This window comes from Micromesistius poutassou, assembly GCF_964030765.1.
Source record: "Micromesistius poutassou genome assembly, chromosome: 18".
In the NCBI taxonomy this organism is placed as follows: Eukaryota; Metazoa; Chordata; class Actinopteri; order Gadiformes; family Gadidae; genus Micromesistius; species Micromesistius poutassou.
Window position 1 is genome coordinate 1,890,423 of NC_140288.1, and position 17,765 is coordinate 1,908,187.

The 17,765-nt window shown below is 42.4% G+C and overlaps 2 protein-coding genes across 2 annotated transcripts in view; one reads left to right on the forward strand and one right to left on the reverse strand.

The window, feature by feature from the left end:
- Positions 1-9,638, reverse strand: part of fer (fer (fps/fes related) tyrosine kinase) — a 15,315-nt gene extending 5,677 nt beyond the window's left edge. The window contains exons 1-9 of the mRNA XM_084483242.1: positions 9,532-9,638; positions 8,202-8,411; positions 6,469-6,597; positions 3,621-3,794; positions 3,401-3,500; positions 3,137-3,320; positions 2,143-2,280; positions 1,184-1,303; positions 90-262 (exon numbers count right to left, since the gene is read on the reverse strand). Of these exons, the coding sequence (XP_084339368.1) occupies positions 90-262; positions 1,184-1,303; positions 2,143-2,280; positions 3,137-3,320; positions 3,401-3,500; positions 3,621-3,794; positions 6,469-6,597; positions 8,202-8,270 (1,087 nt within the window). The 5' untranslated portion in view covers positions 8,271-8,411; positions 9,532-9,638. The remainder of the gene's footprint in view (positions 1-89; positions 263-1,183; positions 1,304-2,142; positions 2,281-3,136; positions 3,321-3,400; positions 3,501-3,620; positions 3,795-6,468; positions 6,598-8,201; positions 8,412-9,531) is intronic.
- Positions 9,639-11,632: 1,994 nt separating this feature from the next.
- atp6v1g1 (ATPase H+ transporting V1 subunit G1) lies at positions 11,633-14,152 on the forward strand. Its single transcript, XM_084483454.1, has 4 exons — positions 11,633-11,726; positions 11,835-11,923; positions 13,214-13,314; positions 13,392-14,152. The coding sequence occupies exons 2-4, from the start codon at positions 11,842-11,844 to the stop codon at positions 13,563-13,565; spliced, it is 357 nt and encodes a 118-aa protein (XP_084339580.1). The 5' UTR covers positions 11,633-11,726; positions 11,835-11,841; the 3' UTR covers positions 13,566-14,152.
- The last annotated feature ends 3,613 nt before the right edge of the window (positions 14,153-17,765 follow it).

Consider the following 17,765-nt stretch of genomic DNA (forward strand, 5'->3'; position numbering starts at 1 on the left):
CCCCTGTTGCACGGGAAGTGGCGATTTTGTCGAACAATCAACAGACTACCAACGATAGTTAGCTTACAGAAAGACAGGAAGTAGTAAACCTAGAGACAGGAAGTACACCCAAATATAGAAAGACAGGAGGTGTACTGACTCGCTCTTCTTCTGGCAGCTCTGAGTCGACTCCTGCAGCTTGGCCTCCAGGTCAGAGAGCAAGGCTTCTTTACTGCTCAGGCTCTCCTGCGTCAGTGCTAGCTCCACAGTCGCCGACGACAACCTGAAACAGACCATAATGGTCAACACATCATTTGTGTCCGATTCAAGTCATTTCCTCATGCATTTTCATGAGAGCATTGCTGCCCATGCTCTGATGATGACTGCCAACGGTCAAGTCCCAGCTACCACCACTTATGTAGAGATGCTATCCAATTCCCCTCAAACTTTTATCGAAAAAAATATGAAGCTTAGAGGCAAATATGTCCATTTCTTATTAAAATTGTGTTATTAAGTTTAAAGACATTTTGGAGTAACACCGCTGCTGCTGGTCACATCTCCTCGCCTCAGTACCATTAGAACTGCTTGTGAAATTAGGCCATATCACAACCAGCAGTTCTGTGATTATTACATAATAATTTGACTTTTGGTGAACCTATACACTGTTTAATCAGACTACAGCTATTTGTGAAGTGGATCTCTATTGGTGTGCATGTGAATGTGCCGAGTTATGAAATACATAACTATTGTTGTTACATTATTATTCTTTTGTTTGTGGTTGGAATTGTGTTTTCGTATAACAAAGGTTACGATGGACTCAAAGTTGAGAATCTTATGATTCAATAGTAATGAATATCATATTTTGAATATCTGCAATCTGAATTTCTGCATCTGAATAAGTGAACATTGAAAGACTACATGACAACATGAAATGCCACGTTTGAATTTCAAAGAGGTAAATTCTAAATGAAAAAAATTCAGATGACTCAAGTTTCAACTCGACTCGATTACAATATTTCAATGTTATGAATTCAATGGTGCTAACATTTCCATATACAAAATTCAATGGCTTCTAAAATTCTAAACATTGGCGGTGATTCACATCCACATAGCGTAAACTTTAGCTAGCTATCTATTACTATCTAGCTCTATTACTGCCGTTGGCCGTAGCCTTATCAGGACTAGCATAGCATAGTTAGCTCACAGGCCCTGGAGGTTTTCGGCGGTCAGATTGTTCCACAGGATCTCATTGGCTGCCATGTTCTCTGTGTCTTCCAAAAGAGATGCATCAAACTCCACATCGGCTTCTTCTGGCTCAGGGGTCCTGATTGGTGGAGGGAAAGATAAGTAAGTATGACAGCCTTCTGAAAAGTATGTTCTTGTATATGCACCAAGTACTTGGTTGGGACTCCTTTTGCATGAATAACTGCATCATTGCGGAGTGGCATGGCATCGATCAGCCTTCGGCCCAGCTGAGGTGCTGATTCTGAGTCACTGTGATTCACGGATACCATGCTTGAGTGTCAGTAGAACTACCGTGGAAACTGTTGGCAGCTGTTCACTGCTCATTAGCCTTGTCCCCGTTTTAGCAAATATTACATCTTCATCAGAAAGAGTAGCAATGTCCTTAATGTTTATCTTAATACTCTTGCCTGTAGGGGCTGAGAAAACAGCAGCCAGCACTAAAGCATGTCTTGAGTTCCATCTAGTGGGGACATCCTGAATCATCCTGTGAGGAGGAAGCAGGAGCATCTCTTGTTCTTCCTTTAACACTGCTGCAGCCGTGGCGTTACAATGGGAAAAGAATACCACTTTTCTCACTAAAAGCTGGTTAACACCGATCCCCTTTTGGGAGGCCATGTTTACTGGATGTGAAAATAATCAAATGCTTGGTGAAAATCTGCCTGCTTCAACCGCATTCAACCGTGGTAAAGAAAGAGGTGGGTAAAATATGAATTCTGTGATCAAGGTAAGGCGGACTACTACATAACGGTAAAAAAAATTATGGTATTCAGAATATTTATCTATTTGTATTTGAATGTGGAATAAACAACCAGTAGTACAAAATGTGAAATGACAAACTGCATCCAGATGGATTAGGAACATGGTTGGTGATATACTGGTAATATACCTGTGGGATTGGGTGCAGCACTGGTAATATACCTGTGGGATTGAGCGTAGTACTGGTACTCAGCGACTGGGTCAATGCGCTGGATGGCGTCCTGGATTTCCTGGTGAACACAAACCATTTCCTCCCCAAGAAGGCTGCTGATCTGGCTGTAGTCCTCCAGAATCCACTTTCTGTTGACACCAACAAGAGTCCCCAAGCCTGGTCAGCATCACTATCCTCACCTTAGGGCCGACCTCTAGTCAACAGCATGGGGAGAAACTAACTGGTGCAATGGCAGGACGGCAATACAAATCATGCGTGACGATATGTTGCTATGGGGTGTCATATTGTTTACAAAGTGTGGAATGCAATATATTAAAATCACAAATAGTTTTCCATTATTATATATTATTATTATAGTAATGCAGTATTATTATTATAGTAATGCATTTAGCTTTAAAATGATTTTATTAGTGTCATTATCCTAACTTATTAATTATATATATAAATGATACGATCAGTACTGACATTTAATCCTTCATTAATCCTCATGAAACAGATTTACTCAAACTCTCAAGTTTGGAGCACTTTAGCCTTCATTAAGCTTTGGAATCCACAATAGGACCAACCTACCCGCCATTTATATACGTGGTAATGCATACCAAGCTTGGCAAAACCTAAATATGTTTTAATAATTTAACTAAATAGGTAATACACTCCAGTTGACATGCACAGCCATGAAGAGATGGGTAAATAGAGAAGGTGCAGCTCACTGAGCCGTTGTGATTATCACGTCTATACGAAGTGTAGGACACGACGCTAAAGGCCAAGCTGGGCGCGCGGGTCTCACACCCATGTGTCGTGCCATGAGGAAATGCTCCCGCTCTAATCAACTAAGCGGCTACACTGAGCCTACTGATGTGCCAACAGACACGCGGCAAAGATATAAATATATTTCATGCACCAGCGTGAAAAAAAAAATAGCATCTTTGGTTCGCCTCTTTGTTCCAGCCCTAGCCTGGTGCGCGTCATGCTCGATGGTCTTACAGTGCGCCGGTCATGTCCTCCTGCATCCTCTGCAGGGAGTCCAGGAGGCGCGGCAGGGCGTGGCAGCGGTGGTGCTCCTGGTGTAGCCGAGCGGTGCGCACCGCCAGCACATACTGGTTGTGTAGGTTGTGCAGCTTGGCGGTAGCCTTGTCGTAGCGCTCGCGAGCACGCTCCGCCTCTTTGCCTGAGACGGGAAGGAGGATTATGACGATCTGCAGAGAGCAGCAGTGCTTACACACCCTATTCACACACACACACGGCTACCTTTGACCATGGCTTCCTTGTACTTTTCTTTCGCGCTGTGGGCCTCTCTCGTTAGCTGACGATACGTAGCCTTCAGCTTCTCCAGATCGGCCTTTGTGACCTGGAAGGAAATTTGAGTTTTGCATTTCTTTATTAGAGAACATCTCAACATCCTGACTAGAGGGCATCAGTGAGTGAGGGTGAGGTTCAGGAGTCATGGGTCAGGGTTGGGGTTGGGCACCTTGCTGCGCTCGCTGTCCAGGGTGGTGTGGAGTGTCTGGTAGCTCCTCTTCACCTGCTGCTTGTCCCGGATCAGCGTTGCTAGGCGGTGGAGCGGCCCGGAGTTGACGTCGTCAGCATGGCCCCGCATGACGCGACCCAGCTCCTCCGTCTGCTTCACCAGCTGAGTCCATGACTAGAGACACAATTAGCATCCTAGCTTTAGCCCTATGATCATCATGGCTTGGTCCATGACAAGAGCAACAGTTAATATTATGACATTGGATGTTCCCAGCTCAACAGGGTATCGACTGAGGTACTTCAAATGCAACAAAAAAATACATAAAATTGAAATGTTTACAGCAGGCAAGATGTTATTTATGGACCATGAATGATGATTTGAATGACGGTTTCAATACCTAATTTATTTAAATACTTGCCTTCATTCTTGACTGTTGTTTATTTTATGTCTGTAAAATTTTTGATTATTTATCTTATGTCGTGTTGATCGCTGATTGTTTATTTATGTCTGTTAATTGTTGACTTATATTTTCTACTAATAGAAAATTAATTTTTTTATTGCTTGTTTGCACCGTGGGACCAAGAGAGAGGACTGCAATTTCATCTGTGTTTTATGTCATGCATGTAACACACTTGACAATAAAGTGACTTTGACTTTTGACTTTGATGATCTGAAGATGGTGCCGTGAACAGCTTACCAAGGTGGGTTGGTGCGCACCGTTCAGAAAACCCAACAGAGGAGGTTTTTCCTGCAGCAGCTGAAGAAATGCAAACTACTGCAGAAAATGATGATGCAGTGCTACACGGCCATCATTGTATCTTTTTGAACTTTTTAATAAGGTACTTTGGCATACTTTGTCGTTTGTTAGTTTATATATATATATATATATATTTTTTTGTACTGTTCAGTAACTTGCAAATTGAACGTAAAAAAAACAACATGAAAAAGACTTATAAGGATTGTGATCCTGCCTGAAAGGAATCGTGATATGATATTTCTGCCATATCGCCTACCCCTACTTCACTCAGTTTATCCCCCATGGCAGTGGGGCTCACCTGTTTTGAAGCAGAACAGGTTTCACAAGACATGTCACCGCATGTGCATTTTAAAGAAAATGCGTTTGGTTGCGCCAACTCGTTGTGTGCGCAATATTCCGTGAGCGTGCTGACATTCTAACTCCACCATGGCTGATGAGAGAGCAAGCACGTAGGCGAGTTTCGAGTCCCTGGGCCGCTCTGTAGCGGACTTGCTATTGATCAAACGTTGGGGCTGATGGTTGTTGTGTGTTTGATTGTGAGTTATGGCGTCCCCAGAGGCCAAAGCGGTACTTTGCTTTTTGGAGGCCTGCCTATGGGGGGTTTCTATACGTATACCAATTTTGACAACCCTTGAGTTGTTTGCCTTTGGAACGGTTGCAGTCAGCGTTTTCTGCCCATTGACTGAAATTGCTCGGTGAGCACCTGCAGCAGTGGTCATTTTAAATTGACCCTGCAACGCCGTTTTGTTAGCAAAACTTTCTATATGACCTAAGGGGGCGGTCTTTGATGGGCACACCAAATGTTAGGCCACTGGGGTTCTCTGAAGCGGACTGGGGATTGGTTAAACAACGGTGGCTTGTTCTCCCAATTCATATTTTTGTATGGTCGGGCAATATTGAAGTGAGTATATGTTCCAAATTGTGAGTCATTTGGGCTTACGGTTCGGGATGTTTTTCAAGGTACACAAAAATAGAACCTGATGGAGACTATGGGTCCTGGCCAAAATAAATCTGCATGTCAAATATGGCCTGCCTTTATTGTAAATCCAGATTAATTACGTTAAAGCAGGATAACATTCCTTGTTGCTCCATTTCAGGTTGATCACTTGTTTGGGGCGTATATCGATAACAATCTGTTGCCGATCAATCGCATCGCTTTAGTAAGCTAATGTCCATCACTGAATTGTGTCAATGAGCCAAATTGAAAATAGTGTCGTTGGTACTCCATTCCTCTGCAGACTCCCTTTGGTCTTTGCTGGAGGTGCTGCCTCCTTCTAAGATGTGATCTGATGGATTTACACATTATTTTTGGCCGTCAAACTGGAGGGGCATTACCAAACAGTGTTTTTGTCATAAGCACTTGAAAAAAATGTAATGTAACTCCAACTGTTTACTTTATACATACATTTGTAGTCTGTTCCACAGACTAGGCTCAACAACGTCAGAATTGTTTTGGCTTTTGTTCTAGCTACCTTGGGCTAAAGCGTGTGATGTCATCACATATCGTCATTCACACACACATACACACATATATATATATATATATATATGTGCGTAGTGACGGCGGTTTGACACTGATGCAGTTATCGTCTCACCTGGCTAACCACTCCCTTGGCGAACATTGTTCTCACCTGGCTAACAGTGTTCTCACCTGGCTAACGGTGTTCTCACCTGGCTAACAGTGTTCTCACCTGGCTAACAGTGTTCTCACCTGGCTAACATTGTTCTCACCTGGCTAACATTGTTCTCACCTGGCTAACAGTGTTCTCACCTGGCTAACATTGTTCTCACCTGGCTAACAGTGTTCTCACCTGGCTAACAGCGTTCTCACCTGGCTAACAGTGTTCTCACCTGGCTAACAGCGTTCTCACCTGGCTAACAGTGTTCTCACCTGGCTAACAGTGTTCTCACCTGGCTAACAGTGTTCTCACCTGGCGAACAGTGTTCTCACCTGGCTAACAGCGTTCTCACCTGGCTAACAGTGTTCTCACCTGGCTAACAGCGTTCTCACCTGGCTAACAGTGTTCTCACCTGGCTAACAGTGTTCTCACCTGGCTAACAGTGTTCTCACCTGGCTAACAGTGTTCTCACCTGGCTAACAGTGCTGCTGTAGTCTGGGTTCTGGTTCTCCGTCTGCCGGCTCAGATTGAGAAGCATGGCGGCATACTCCTTGTCACTCTTAACGCGCAGCGTCATGAAGCGCTTCACCGTCTCCAGCAGCTGATAGGAAAGAGACACAAGAGCCAAGCGGTAAGTTGGTATGGGACAGGAAATGGTTGACAGAGACAGGAAGTGACTGTAAGGTGAAGGTCAGTTTGAAAGGAACTCTAACATGTTTACTTATTTATACCAAAGCATTGATTGAACACTAGACCGTGATGGAGTCCTAAGGGTTTGCATCCTCTTAAAATATCGTGACGCCTTGCCTTTTAACAGTTCCAAATCAATGCGCTACAAATCCAACATCAACAACGGCCAAATAGAACTATCGACGAGATGTTATCATGACATGATGTACCGCAAAACATTTTGCTCCAAGAGCAGTCTGAGCCCATTTCAGCCTCTAAGTCGACGAAAACCACAAAAGGTTACAAATGAAAGTAACAAAAGTCTAATCACAGTTTGTGACTGATATTTGGCAGAATAAACCACTCTGGGCTGTCCTTCCTGGTTTAGTCCTTGCAGTAAACACAGATTACTATGTTAGTGGAATCCGTTAGATTTAGCCATGAGATAGTGGTATTCTTTGTTCCTTTGGGGTTTTAGAGGGAGAATCAGTTTGAAAGTTAGCAGCAATCGAGAAGGCGGAGAGTGGTTAGAATTCAGTAGTTAAGTTAGCAATAAACTATAAAAAGATTCATGGCTAATTTGTTGTTATGCTATTTAGCAGGTAGGGTCATCAATTAGCCCTATAAAGTGAGTGGTTAGACCTAGCAGTTTGTGGTAAAACGTAGCTGTTGGTGGATCACTGCACATTAACGGAACGCCACACCACAAAACGCCACGCACCGAAACCCCCACGCAACACCACACCACAAGCGCCACAAAACACCACAGAGACGCCACACACCGGAAGGCCACGCCCAGAGACGCCACGCCCAAAGACGCCACGGAGCGCCGTGGAACACCACTCCCAGAGAGGCCACGCAGAGACGCCACGCAACGCCACGGAACGCCCAGAAACGCCACGCACCTAAGCGTGGCGTTATTTATGTGATGTGCTGTTTTGTGATGTTCTTCACGTCTTTAAGTTTATGCACACAAGCATTCAGTGCTCTGCTCATGTAATGTGGTAACTCATGACTGTCTAACTCACTGACTGTGATAATTGTGTGTGTAATAATGTGCGCTGAATTGTCCCTTACAAATAAACTAATAGTAAATAATAAGCGCCTCGCACCAAAACGCCATGCACCTAAATGCCACAGAACACCACGCACTGAAATGCCACGGAAAGCCACGCACCTAAACGCCATGGAACACCACGCACCACGCAAGTGCCACGGAACGCCATGCACTGAAACGCCACGCCATGAGCCACGCCTAGTGTTTGTTAGAATTCAGAACCACCACTCCACCTTCAGAACCACCACCCCACCTTCAGAACCACCACCCCACCTTCAGAACCACCACCCCACCTTCAGCCAACCACTACCCCACCTTCAGCCAACCACCACCCCACCTTCAGCCAACCACCACCCCACCTTCAGAACCACCACCCCACCTTCAGCCAACCACCCCACTTTCAGAAACACCAGCCCCCCTTCAGACAACCACCACCCCACCTTCAGACCAACTCCCCCATCCTCAGCTCCCCAGCCTACCTTTAGCTCCCAGTCCTGGAGTTTAAGGAGGCCTTCATGGGAATTCCGAAGATCTTTTCCGAATCCCATTTTCTCCTTGTTCCTTCCACACACAGACACACACACTCTCTCACACTCATACAATACACAGCCCAATTAAGCCTGCTAGCCTTAGTGCAGGCTAGGTAGCTAGAGCATGGGTGAGCGAGGTCAGGTGCGACATGGTTTGGCCTGTGGGGAGAGAGAGACAAAAATTTTTTGACACAATCACAAACGAAAGATTACACTTTGGATTAAAGCATCTGCCAAATGAATAGTGTAAATTTAAAGCATGTGGTTAGGATATTAACCATTATTAAATGTGACATTATGTGTGATGATTGTGTATGAATAGGTAAATGCATGACAATAATAATGCTATTGTATAATCTTCGTAAAAGCAGTCGATTTAGCAGTCTCCATCACTAAATGTGACAATATGTGTAGCTATAATAAAGTGCTTTGGTATATATACTGATCAGATTTTTTTTAATTAACTAAACCCTTGGCAAAAATAGAGTTGTAATAATATATGATGGAATGATATAGATACTTGTACTATATTATAACCTAGCAGATAGCATTAAACTTGGTTGCGTATAGAAAGTCGACAGAAAAGTTCGGAGTCCAAAAGCTTGCTCTTGGCTTCTGGTTGATTTACAGTTAATAGCAACCCTTTTGTATATTTGTATTAGTTGTATTTTCATTGATAGTATATCAAATAAGACGAGGTTATCCGTTACCAACATTGTTGACATCAGCATTTAGCTACTAGAGGAGTTCGCGTTAGCATAGTTAGCACAGCAGTTAACCCCCCCAAGTATACAATACAATAAAACAACAGATACATAATATTATACACATGATGTATACAATATAACGCAAACACTGCAGCGTTATAATTAACTCAAAAGGGTATGGAGCTCTCAAATTAAACCCAACTCCAGTCAGTCAGTCCACCCATGATGACAGCTAACTAGCGCCCCGCTAGCGGACCTTCCAGAAGAACCCCGAGGTCCGCTGCTACTGCAGCCCCGGCGCCGATCTTCACCCAGCAGACACACTTCGTCTAGCGTTCAGTTGTTTTGTCTAGCATACACGTTTTCCACACCGTAGCCTAATCCTCCACCCCATCCGGTGTCCCATGTCGGTGCTACACCTTAGCTTAGCTCCCTTGCCTCCTGTATCCCGGAGGAAGGGAGGTGCAGTCAGCGGCCGACAACACGGTCCTCCTGCTCCGCTAAGGTCCCTAAACCCTCACCCGACACACCAAGCAAAGCACGGCTAGCTGCTAGCGCGGGGGCCGGCTTACTTTTCCTTTTTCTTTCTTCTGTTTCAGTTCTTGATTCGCTTTATTTCGCTATCTTCTCCTCTTCTCGCCAACTATTCCTCCTGTTTTCCTTCACTTTGACCCTTGACCCCCCCCTCGCAATCTTTTCCCTAGGACTGAGGAGACGTGACCCTCCCTGCTCTCCCTCTCATTGGCTCCGTCTGACGGTGACGTTTCTCCCGTTACTCCGGGCTGAAATATGTGGTGTGTTCCAGATGCGTCGGACACCAGCCGTCCGAGTTGCAAGTGGGGAAATCTTTCTCAAATCTCAGCTTTTTTTGCGGCATTTGTTTTCGGAGGCACGCCCCCTTTTGGTCGGCCCCCCTCGGAATTCTGAGAGTAGACCGAGCTCAGTGATGACGCTCTCAACAAAAATGGATGCGCCCATTAATAAATTTATTTTCTATGTATTTATTTTGTACCACGTTGGTCATTTTAATGTCGAATTTAAATGCTCTTACACACTTGATTACATTGCTATTTTATTCCGGTCACCAATGTATGCATTGCACGGTCTTGCGGTGTGCAATACGATGTTAAGTTATTTTACATTGTATTGTATAAAAAAAATAATAATGTTATCAAAATCTGGCCCCAGTTGCCCAACGGAAGCGGAATCATCAGAGCGTCATGCGGTGTCGTCCACAAGAACTTTCCTGGAAAAAGTCCCAGCAATCTGAATGACCAGCCGACCGGGCCCAGGTCAGGCCAATCACAACCGTCTATCTCATATGAGTGGATTTTCACTCCATTGAGGCATTTCGTAAAAACTGCTATGACTATAACAAACAAACTGAACTGTATTGAAGAATTGTTAAGCCATAATAATTTCTTAAAAATGCTGTCCATTTGTCACAATATAGTTGCAACGAAGTTGCAGAGAGTGAGAATTTGCAGGAGCCTATTCCTCTAATAGGGCATCCACGTGAATTGTGCAGATCACTGTTTTAGTACCGTCGTTGTGAATGAGCATTGTTGTATATGAAATTTGCCACACACCATAGTACTTATACTTTTAAAAGTACTTCTGGTTTATTATTAAAATGTATTCCACCCTAATACTACTTTTTGTCTAACTGACTTATAGTTTAAAATGTTTAATTCACCCGAATACTACTTTCGGACTTAGCCTACTACTTTGTTAAATTTGTTTATTCCAAATACTACTTTCTGTCTACCGACTAGTTGTAAAGGTTTATTCCACCCACATACTAGTGTAGAAGCCAGAAATGATTTCATTGTTATATTTCTGATAAAGCTATTCGTGAGGGTTTGTAACGTATTTGTTATTGTGTGATTGCGGTGTGATTGAGAGCTGGGTCATGTGAATATGGGCGATAACACTCTAACACTCAAACACTATTGAGCACCTTATAACCACACGTGCATGCCTGTATGGAGGAAGAGAGGGTGAATGGGTTGCCATAGTTTTTGTGGAACGCAACAGTCTTTTGAACCAATATTATTTTTATGCAACATTTGATTGCTGTAATAACTTTGATTATACGTTTGACGTTTGAAGAAGTCGATACTTTTTCAGTAATAAAAGTTACTTATTACGTATTTTTTCGGATCTCAGCGTTTATTTTTAAGAGTCGGGTAAGGGATATCCAGGGGTCTACGTCCATTGTCTAAATTAAGGTCGACAGCGACCTGGACATTTTGGAAAGGGTTTGATCGGTCCAGAACTTCACTCACAGCATATCATGCCCACTCATACCACCACACTCACTTCCTGATGGGCACCTCGTTCTCTCTGCATCACTGTGACCAGTTTCCGAAGACTATGGAAACTACATGACAACTTTATACAGTGCTGTACACACACACGTTTACACAAACATATACACATACACGTTTGATAGAGAAACACAAATAATTACTGTTATTACATGACATACATTATTACACATTATTATTAAGAATTCTGTTTTTACACATGAGTGTGATACGACAAGAGAGACTGGAATAAGAGGCTAAGATAATGTGCAATAACTATATACCCTGCATATAGACCACGGGACAACGAATCACATGACACTGGTGGACATCACGTGATGCTACATACGCTCACGTGACGTTGCGCTTGTCAGCTGACTTCAGGCTTCAGAGAAGCGAGCGGATAAAACCCATCACTGACCTTCAATTCTCCTGTTTTTACTCCGTTCAACTCAAAGGTAACGACAGCTTTACTTTATTACCGTCTTCACGACGTCGAGGATGTTCTTATTTTAACGTATTTATCGATGTTGTGGTTTTCAACGTTCTACGTCATTGTATTAAAGAGGAACGATGGCGAGCCAGTCCCAGGGTATCCAGCAGCTGCTGCAGGCCGAGAAGAGAGCGGCCGAGAAGGTGGCGGAGGCCCGCAAGAGTGAGTCATGTTTAGGCACATCTATATCTAGATTTACTGATTATCGAGGGTATATTGGAATATATACCTCACATGTCATCGCCGTACAATATATATACACCTACAATATATACCTTACATGTCATCGCGCAATCAGCCGTCTACATTTTAGGTATTAGACACGTATTCGTGTCATAACGTGTTTTAATAAGGTGTTAACCTGTGTCGTAGTGTGGTTATTTATTGTTAAACGATCAAATCAACTGCGGGGGTAGCACTGTGTTCGTCGTGACGTGGAGCACTGTATTCCTCGTCACGTTGGGAGCACTGTATTCCTCGTCACGTTGGGAGCACTGTATTCCTCGTCACGTTGGGAGCACTGTATTCCTCATCACGTTGGGAGCACTGTATTCCTCGTGTCGTGGAGCACTGTACTCCTTGTGACGTGGGCGTGGCCAGGAACGAATGAACCCAAACAAATGGTCCATTCCTCATAACGGATGATATCTAGATTACAATGTTGGCAATCAGACACAAACGACACATGATATTTGTCCGTGATTTGTATTTGGTTAGACTGCTGCTTAACTATTTACCAGCGCAACCAGTTATTTTGTCTAACCGGCAAGATTAAACATTTGCTTCAGTAGAAATGCCGGCGGTGTTGATAAATCCAGCAGCTGTTACACAAACATACCTTGTGGATCTCCTGTCTACTTGAAAGTTGGATATTCATGCGTGTACTAGGGATGAACGATTAATCAAATTCAAGCCAACATTGCGATGTAATGGAACGCGATTTGCAAATCGCAAAGGCTGCGATTAAAATAAAGTTATTTTTTGGGATTGGTTACTGACTGGAGATCAGTAAGATTCGTATTTATCTTTTACAATTCAATAGTTAAATAAAGATGTTCTATCAAATCATGCATCAATTCCTCTCAATACATAGGCCTGGCCTAAAGGAAAGAGCAGTTTATATGTTGACTGATTCCTATGTTGTGTTGGTCATACTATAGAATGATTTATTGCTTGTTAGTGAATAAAGAACATAAGGCACTTTAAACTTCATACTAAATCACAATCTAAATAATCGCAATTTGATTATTTACCCAAATCTTTCAGCCCTACTCACAATATCTCTCCACACAGTATTTTAGAAACTAATTACTGAAATGAAAGTTGTGCACATCTTTGCATTCTTAAGTGGGTTTACGGTGTGATATACCTGAATACCACATAGACCACTTCACTTGTGTGCAATAGTCTGTTTGTATTTGTGTCTAATTCTGCGTGTATGTGTTTGTACAGGGAAGAACCGTCGTCTGAAGCAGGCGAAAGAGGAGGCACAGGCGGAGATTGAACAGTACCGCCTCCAGAGGGAGAAGGAGTTCAAAACAAAGGAAGCTGCTGTAAGTCTTGTCAAAATAAAGGTCCTCTAAAGATGGCTTCAGATCAGAATTATTAAAACTGTTTTTTGTGTGTCTAGGCTCTGGGTTCTCACGGCAACAGTGCGGTGGAGGTAGACCGCGACACCGTGAGCCGCATGCAGGGAATCCAGGCCAGTTACCGTGGCAACCGGGAGGTGGTGCTGGGCGACCTCCTGAGACTGGCTTGTGACGTCCGGCCCCAGGTCCACGCTAACTACCGCATCGCCGGCTAGACCTCTGGACCAACACTTGGAACGAGGGGACAGGTGGTCAATATAGATTAACTCTAAATGAATGATTTGGGAATTCAGTCAAAAAATAACGAAATGTCTCTTAGCTGAGGCTATGCTAATTGACATTAGATTTCTCTTAACTCTGACTATTCTGACTCTAAAAAAAATCCTAAAAATTGGAAGTGTACCGATACTTAACATGACCATTGACCACGTGGATGGGTTAACGTGTGAACCTCTCCACCAAAGAAATCCCATTTATGTGTTTGTTTGTGACCAAGCTTTTGGTTTTTGGTGTGCGTTTTCTTTTGTAGGGTTGTTTACGTCTTCAATGATTCCATTGTGAAAAAATAAATATATATATAGATGTATGGATGTATGTATATGGAAATCTGGTTGCTAAATTAAAAAAACGTATTGGTTTAGCTGATATTTCAAGATGTATGTTTTGTTACACAGTACTTTTGTTGCTTGTGAAGTTTTGCCCTCTTCCTGTTTGGTGATTTCCGCCATGTTCTTTAGTGAATGGTTAAAAAAAAAGAAAGCTTAATGTTTGAAACTGAATGAAAATAAATTATTTGAATTTCCTTGTTTTGGTTTGAAAATGTATTCATCATGCAGTCAGTATTGACGTAATTTGTATAATATACTTAAAGCCACAGTCTTTATTTTGTGTCCACCCATCGGTACGTCATCACAGGAGGGCTTCGGGCCATTCTTGGAATACTTCGGATATTTACATATCACGTATTTTAAGAGATACTTTTAGAATTTACCTTGTTATTCTTCTTATTAGTTATTTCGAGATAACCCATATATATATATATATATATATATATATATATATATATATATATATATATATATTTGGAGAAACACATTAGGCTACAACATGGATTAGATATACCTAGATGTAGAAAAAAACTTATAAAGCAATCTGATTGGTTCCTTAAGTTACCACCCGTGGTACATACCAACATATAAACGTCATACCACGGCTATGAATCTGAAAATCTATTCACTCCGCGTCTGAGAAAAAAGCCGTTGGCCAAACAAAGGATAGTTACCAAATGGAGCCTGACAGAAACTATCATAGGCTGGTAAGGACGAGACCTTCTGGCCCTAAGTGGCCGAAAGTGCGACACCCCCCAGAGCTATTGTTAAATCTAGATATAATAGTGGGCGACACCTGGGCCCCCAGAGCTCTCGGAAACCGAAACTCTGGACCGTGGAGCACCGCGCCGTGCAACAATCAAACAAGCAGTATTCAAAGACATCCTTCTGAAACTGGACAGGTTTACACTGATGGCAACATTTTAATGCAGATTAATGTAAATAGTTTAAATTAAATCAATATAACACTGGCCTGTGATGAAAAAAACGTGAAAGCTGCTAGTGTGTACGGTGCTTAGCAACGTACATATATATATATATAATATATAGGGACACACCTAGCGCTACCCAGCCACCCCCATACAGGTATATCTCAGTGGGAGGAGTTTAGAGACAGGTGTGTCCATTTCTTTCGCAACCACAGAAACCAAGAGCCTACCTGTGAATAGAGAGAGAGAAAGGGAAAGATATATTGGAGAGATATAAAAGTAAATCGAATAAAGAAGATACGTGTTATTGAAAAGAACAACATTTGGAGAGAAAGAAGTGAAAACAGAGAAAGAAGAAGGAAGAACCACAGGATTGTTTTCTCTTGCGCGACCGGAAGTACGCTCAACCTCGACTGAGTGGATTTAATTGTAGAAAGTAGGCAAACTATTTAAACGATCTACATGGTTTAAATATTGCACTTTTCTTTCACCTGAGAGAAGAGGACCTGCCCCACCGGAGAAAACTATAGGACAACAGAACGAGTGAATTCCAGTAGTTCTGTAGGATTATCTCTAGAGGTTTCGGGAACAGAGGTGACGTCGCCACGTAAACGTCAGGTGAGAAAGGTTTCACAATCATAACAAAAAGTGTCATTAAATCTATATATAGATCTCTCTCTGTTCCTCTCTCTCTATATAGACTGTATATGTGTGACAATGGTATTACTGAGCAGAAACATACAAGCATTTAATTGAGTTTGGTTTCTTCCGTCTTGTTCACATTATTTTTTTATTAGTAGGCCTATTTGCATAGACACATAGCTATATATTTATCGAAAAATGTCGTTCTTCACAGGAAGCACAGTTTCCTCAACTGTAAACTTTTGAGGGTGTGACTTTTCGGCAGGTAAGATTACTGGATAGAAGGGTGTATGCTATTTAAACAAAAATACTCATGTCACTGTCAAAATTATGTTATTATCTACAAGAAGAGGTTGAAATGTATGTTTTGTTCTCTCTCATTTGTCACCACTCAGCCATCAAAAATGTCAGGCATCAGCGTCTCACTGGACAACCCCTATGGCGATGTGACCATTCCACGAGCCAAGCTCCGTGGCGACGAGAGCCTGGTGATTGGAAACCCTGTGGCACTGGGCAACCCCTACGGGAAGACAGAGGGTGGCGAGGCACAGGCCCCGCCCCCTTACAACGTCAAGTTGGCGGAGCCAGAAGAGGAGATGCGTTGCCGTGCCTGTTGCTACCGCTGTCGCCGTCGGAAACAGTGATGGAGAGAGCGGAGGAGCTATGGACAGAAGAGGAGTAGAGATGGAGAGGAAAGGAGGAGAGGAGTTGGAGAGGAGGAGGGGGGTGACACACAGAGCTGACTTGACCAATCAAGGCAGCTCCCGTTGGGGAGGTGGGGCTTCTGGTATAAATTCAAAATATGGGAGAAATGTAACTCTTTGAATGTTTTCTCTTTCTGACTTTCCTCTATCTTTGTCACAGTTAAAAATGGCCTTACTGAGCTAAAACATAGAAGCATTTATTTCAGTTTGGCTTCATACATCCTGTTCACATTCTTTTTCTATTTGTATTTAAATGTTAAACATAATAACTGATGGGGAGATAATCAGTAGATCGATTTCTACATGAATGTGTGTTATATTTGTCTACTTATTGATGTAAAAGATATAATGTATAATGGTTAAATGTATGAATATTATAGATGAGTCAGTGTGTCTTAGCCAATCAGCCATGCCCCCATTCTCCTTAACCAATGAAAATACTCAACCAAACATGCCACGATAAGGCCCAATTAAAATAGGTCTTTGCCAAATATGAATTATTATATGTAATAATAGTGCTCTATAAATATACATGCTGTTACATGTGTGCCTATGCATCCATTCATGGAGCGGACCATAAATTGTATTACATTTGCATTTATACGGTTAAAGCACCTATGATCAAATGTTGTCGTGTTTAAAATGTGCAATATTTGCCTTTTGTTATGTGAAGGACTTATTTATGTATGGTTGTGCCAACATAGAATGTTATTTTATATATTTGAATAGCATTTTATTTTATTATCAAATTGCTACCCAAATTCATATCTATGTAGTGAAACCTAAAAAAGCTTATTTTATAAGAATGTAGTAACTTAAGTATTTTATGGAATACAACTGTTCTACATTTTTTACATTTTTCTTGCTATTGCCCTTTTAATAATTCTTTAATGTAAAAATAAAGCAGAAAAGCAAAAAAAAGATTCCTTTCCTTTTGCATTGTTAAAATGTTTTATTTAAAGCTGCTGAAGGTACATTTAAAGTATCTCTTGAGGCTGCAAAAAATGAGATTAAAGTATTTAAAAATGTTCTAATTTATGTTAAGTAGCCAAGTGAATGATTTTTTTTGATAGTTTTTTTGGTAAAAAGTTATTTATGGTGCGTTCCAGGCATCCCGTAACTCGTGTTTTCACACCCTTCTACCCCTGAAAGTGCCCTGGAACAGCAGTCAAACTCGTAACTCACTACCCGTGAACTTGTATAAGATCGATGTACTCCCAGTTACAGCTTTTGACGTCACACACACATAAACAACAATGATGGCCATTTTTCAGGGACCTAATGAAGTAAAGCCTCTGCTGAGCTTTTTTCCCAGTGGCCGTGGTGTTCTCGGACCAGCTGAGGGTGTTGGTGATGTGCAGGCCCAGGAACTTGAAGCTGTCAACACGCTGCACCACGGCACCTTTGATATGCAGGGCTTGTAGGGGGGGAGCTTTCTTCCGAAAGTCCAGAATTAGCTCCTTAGTCTTGTCAGCGTTCAGGACAAGGCAGTTCTCCTCTCCATGGCCAGCATGCTGTCCACCAGCTGCCTG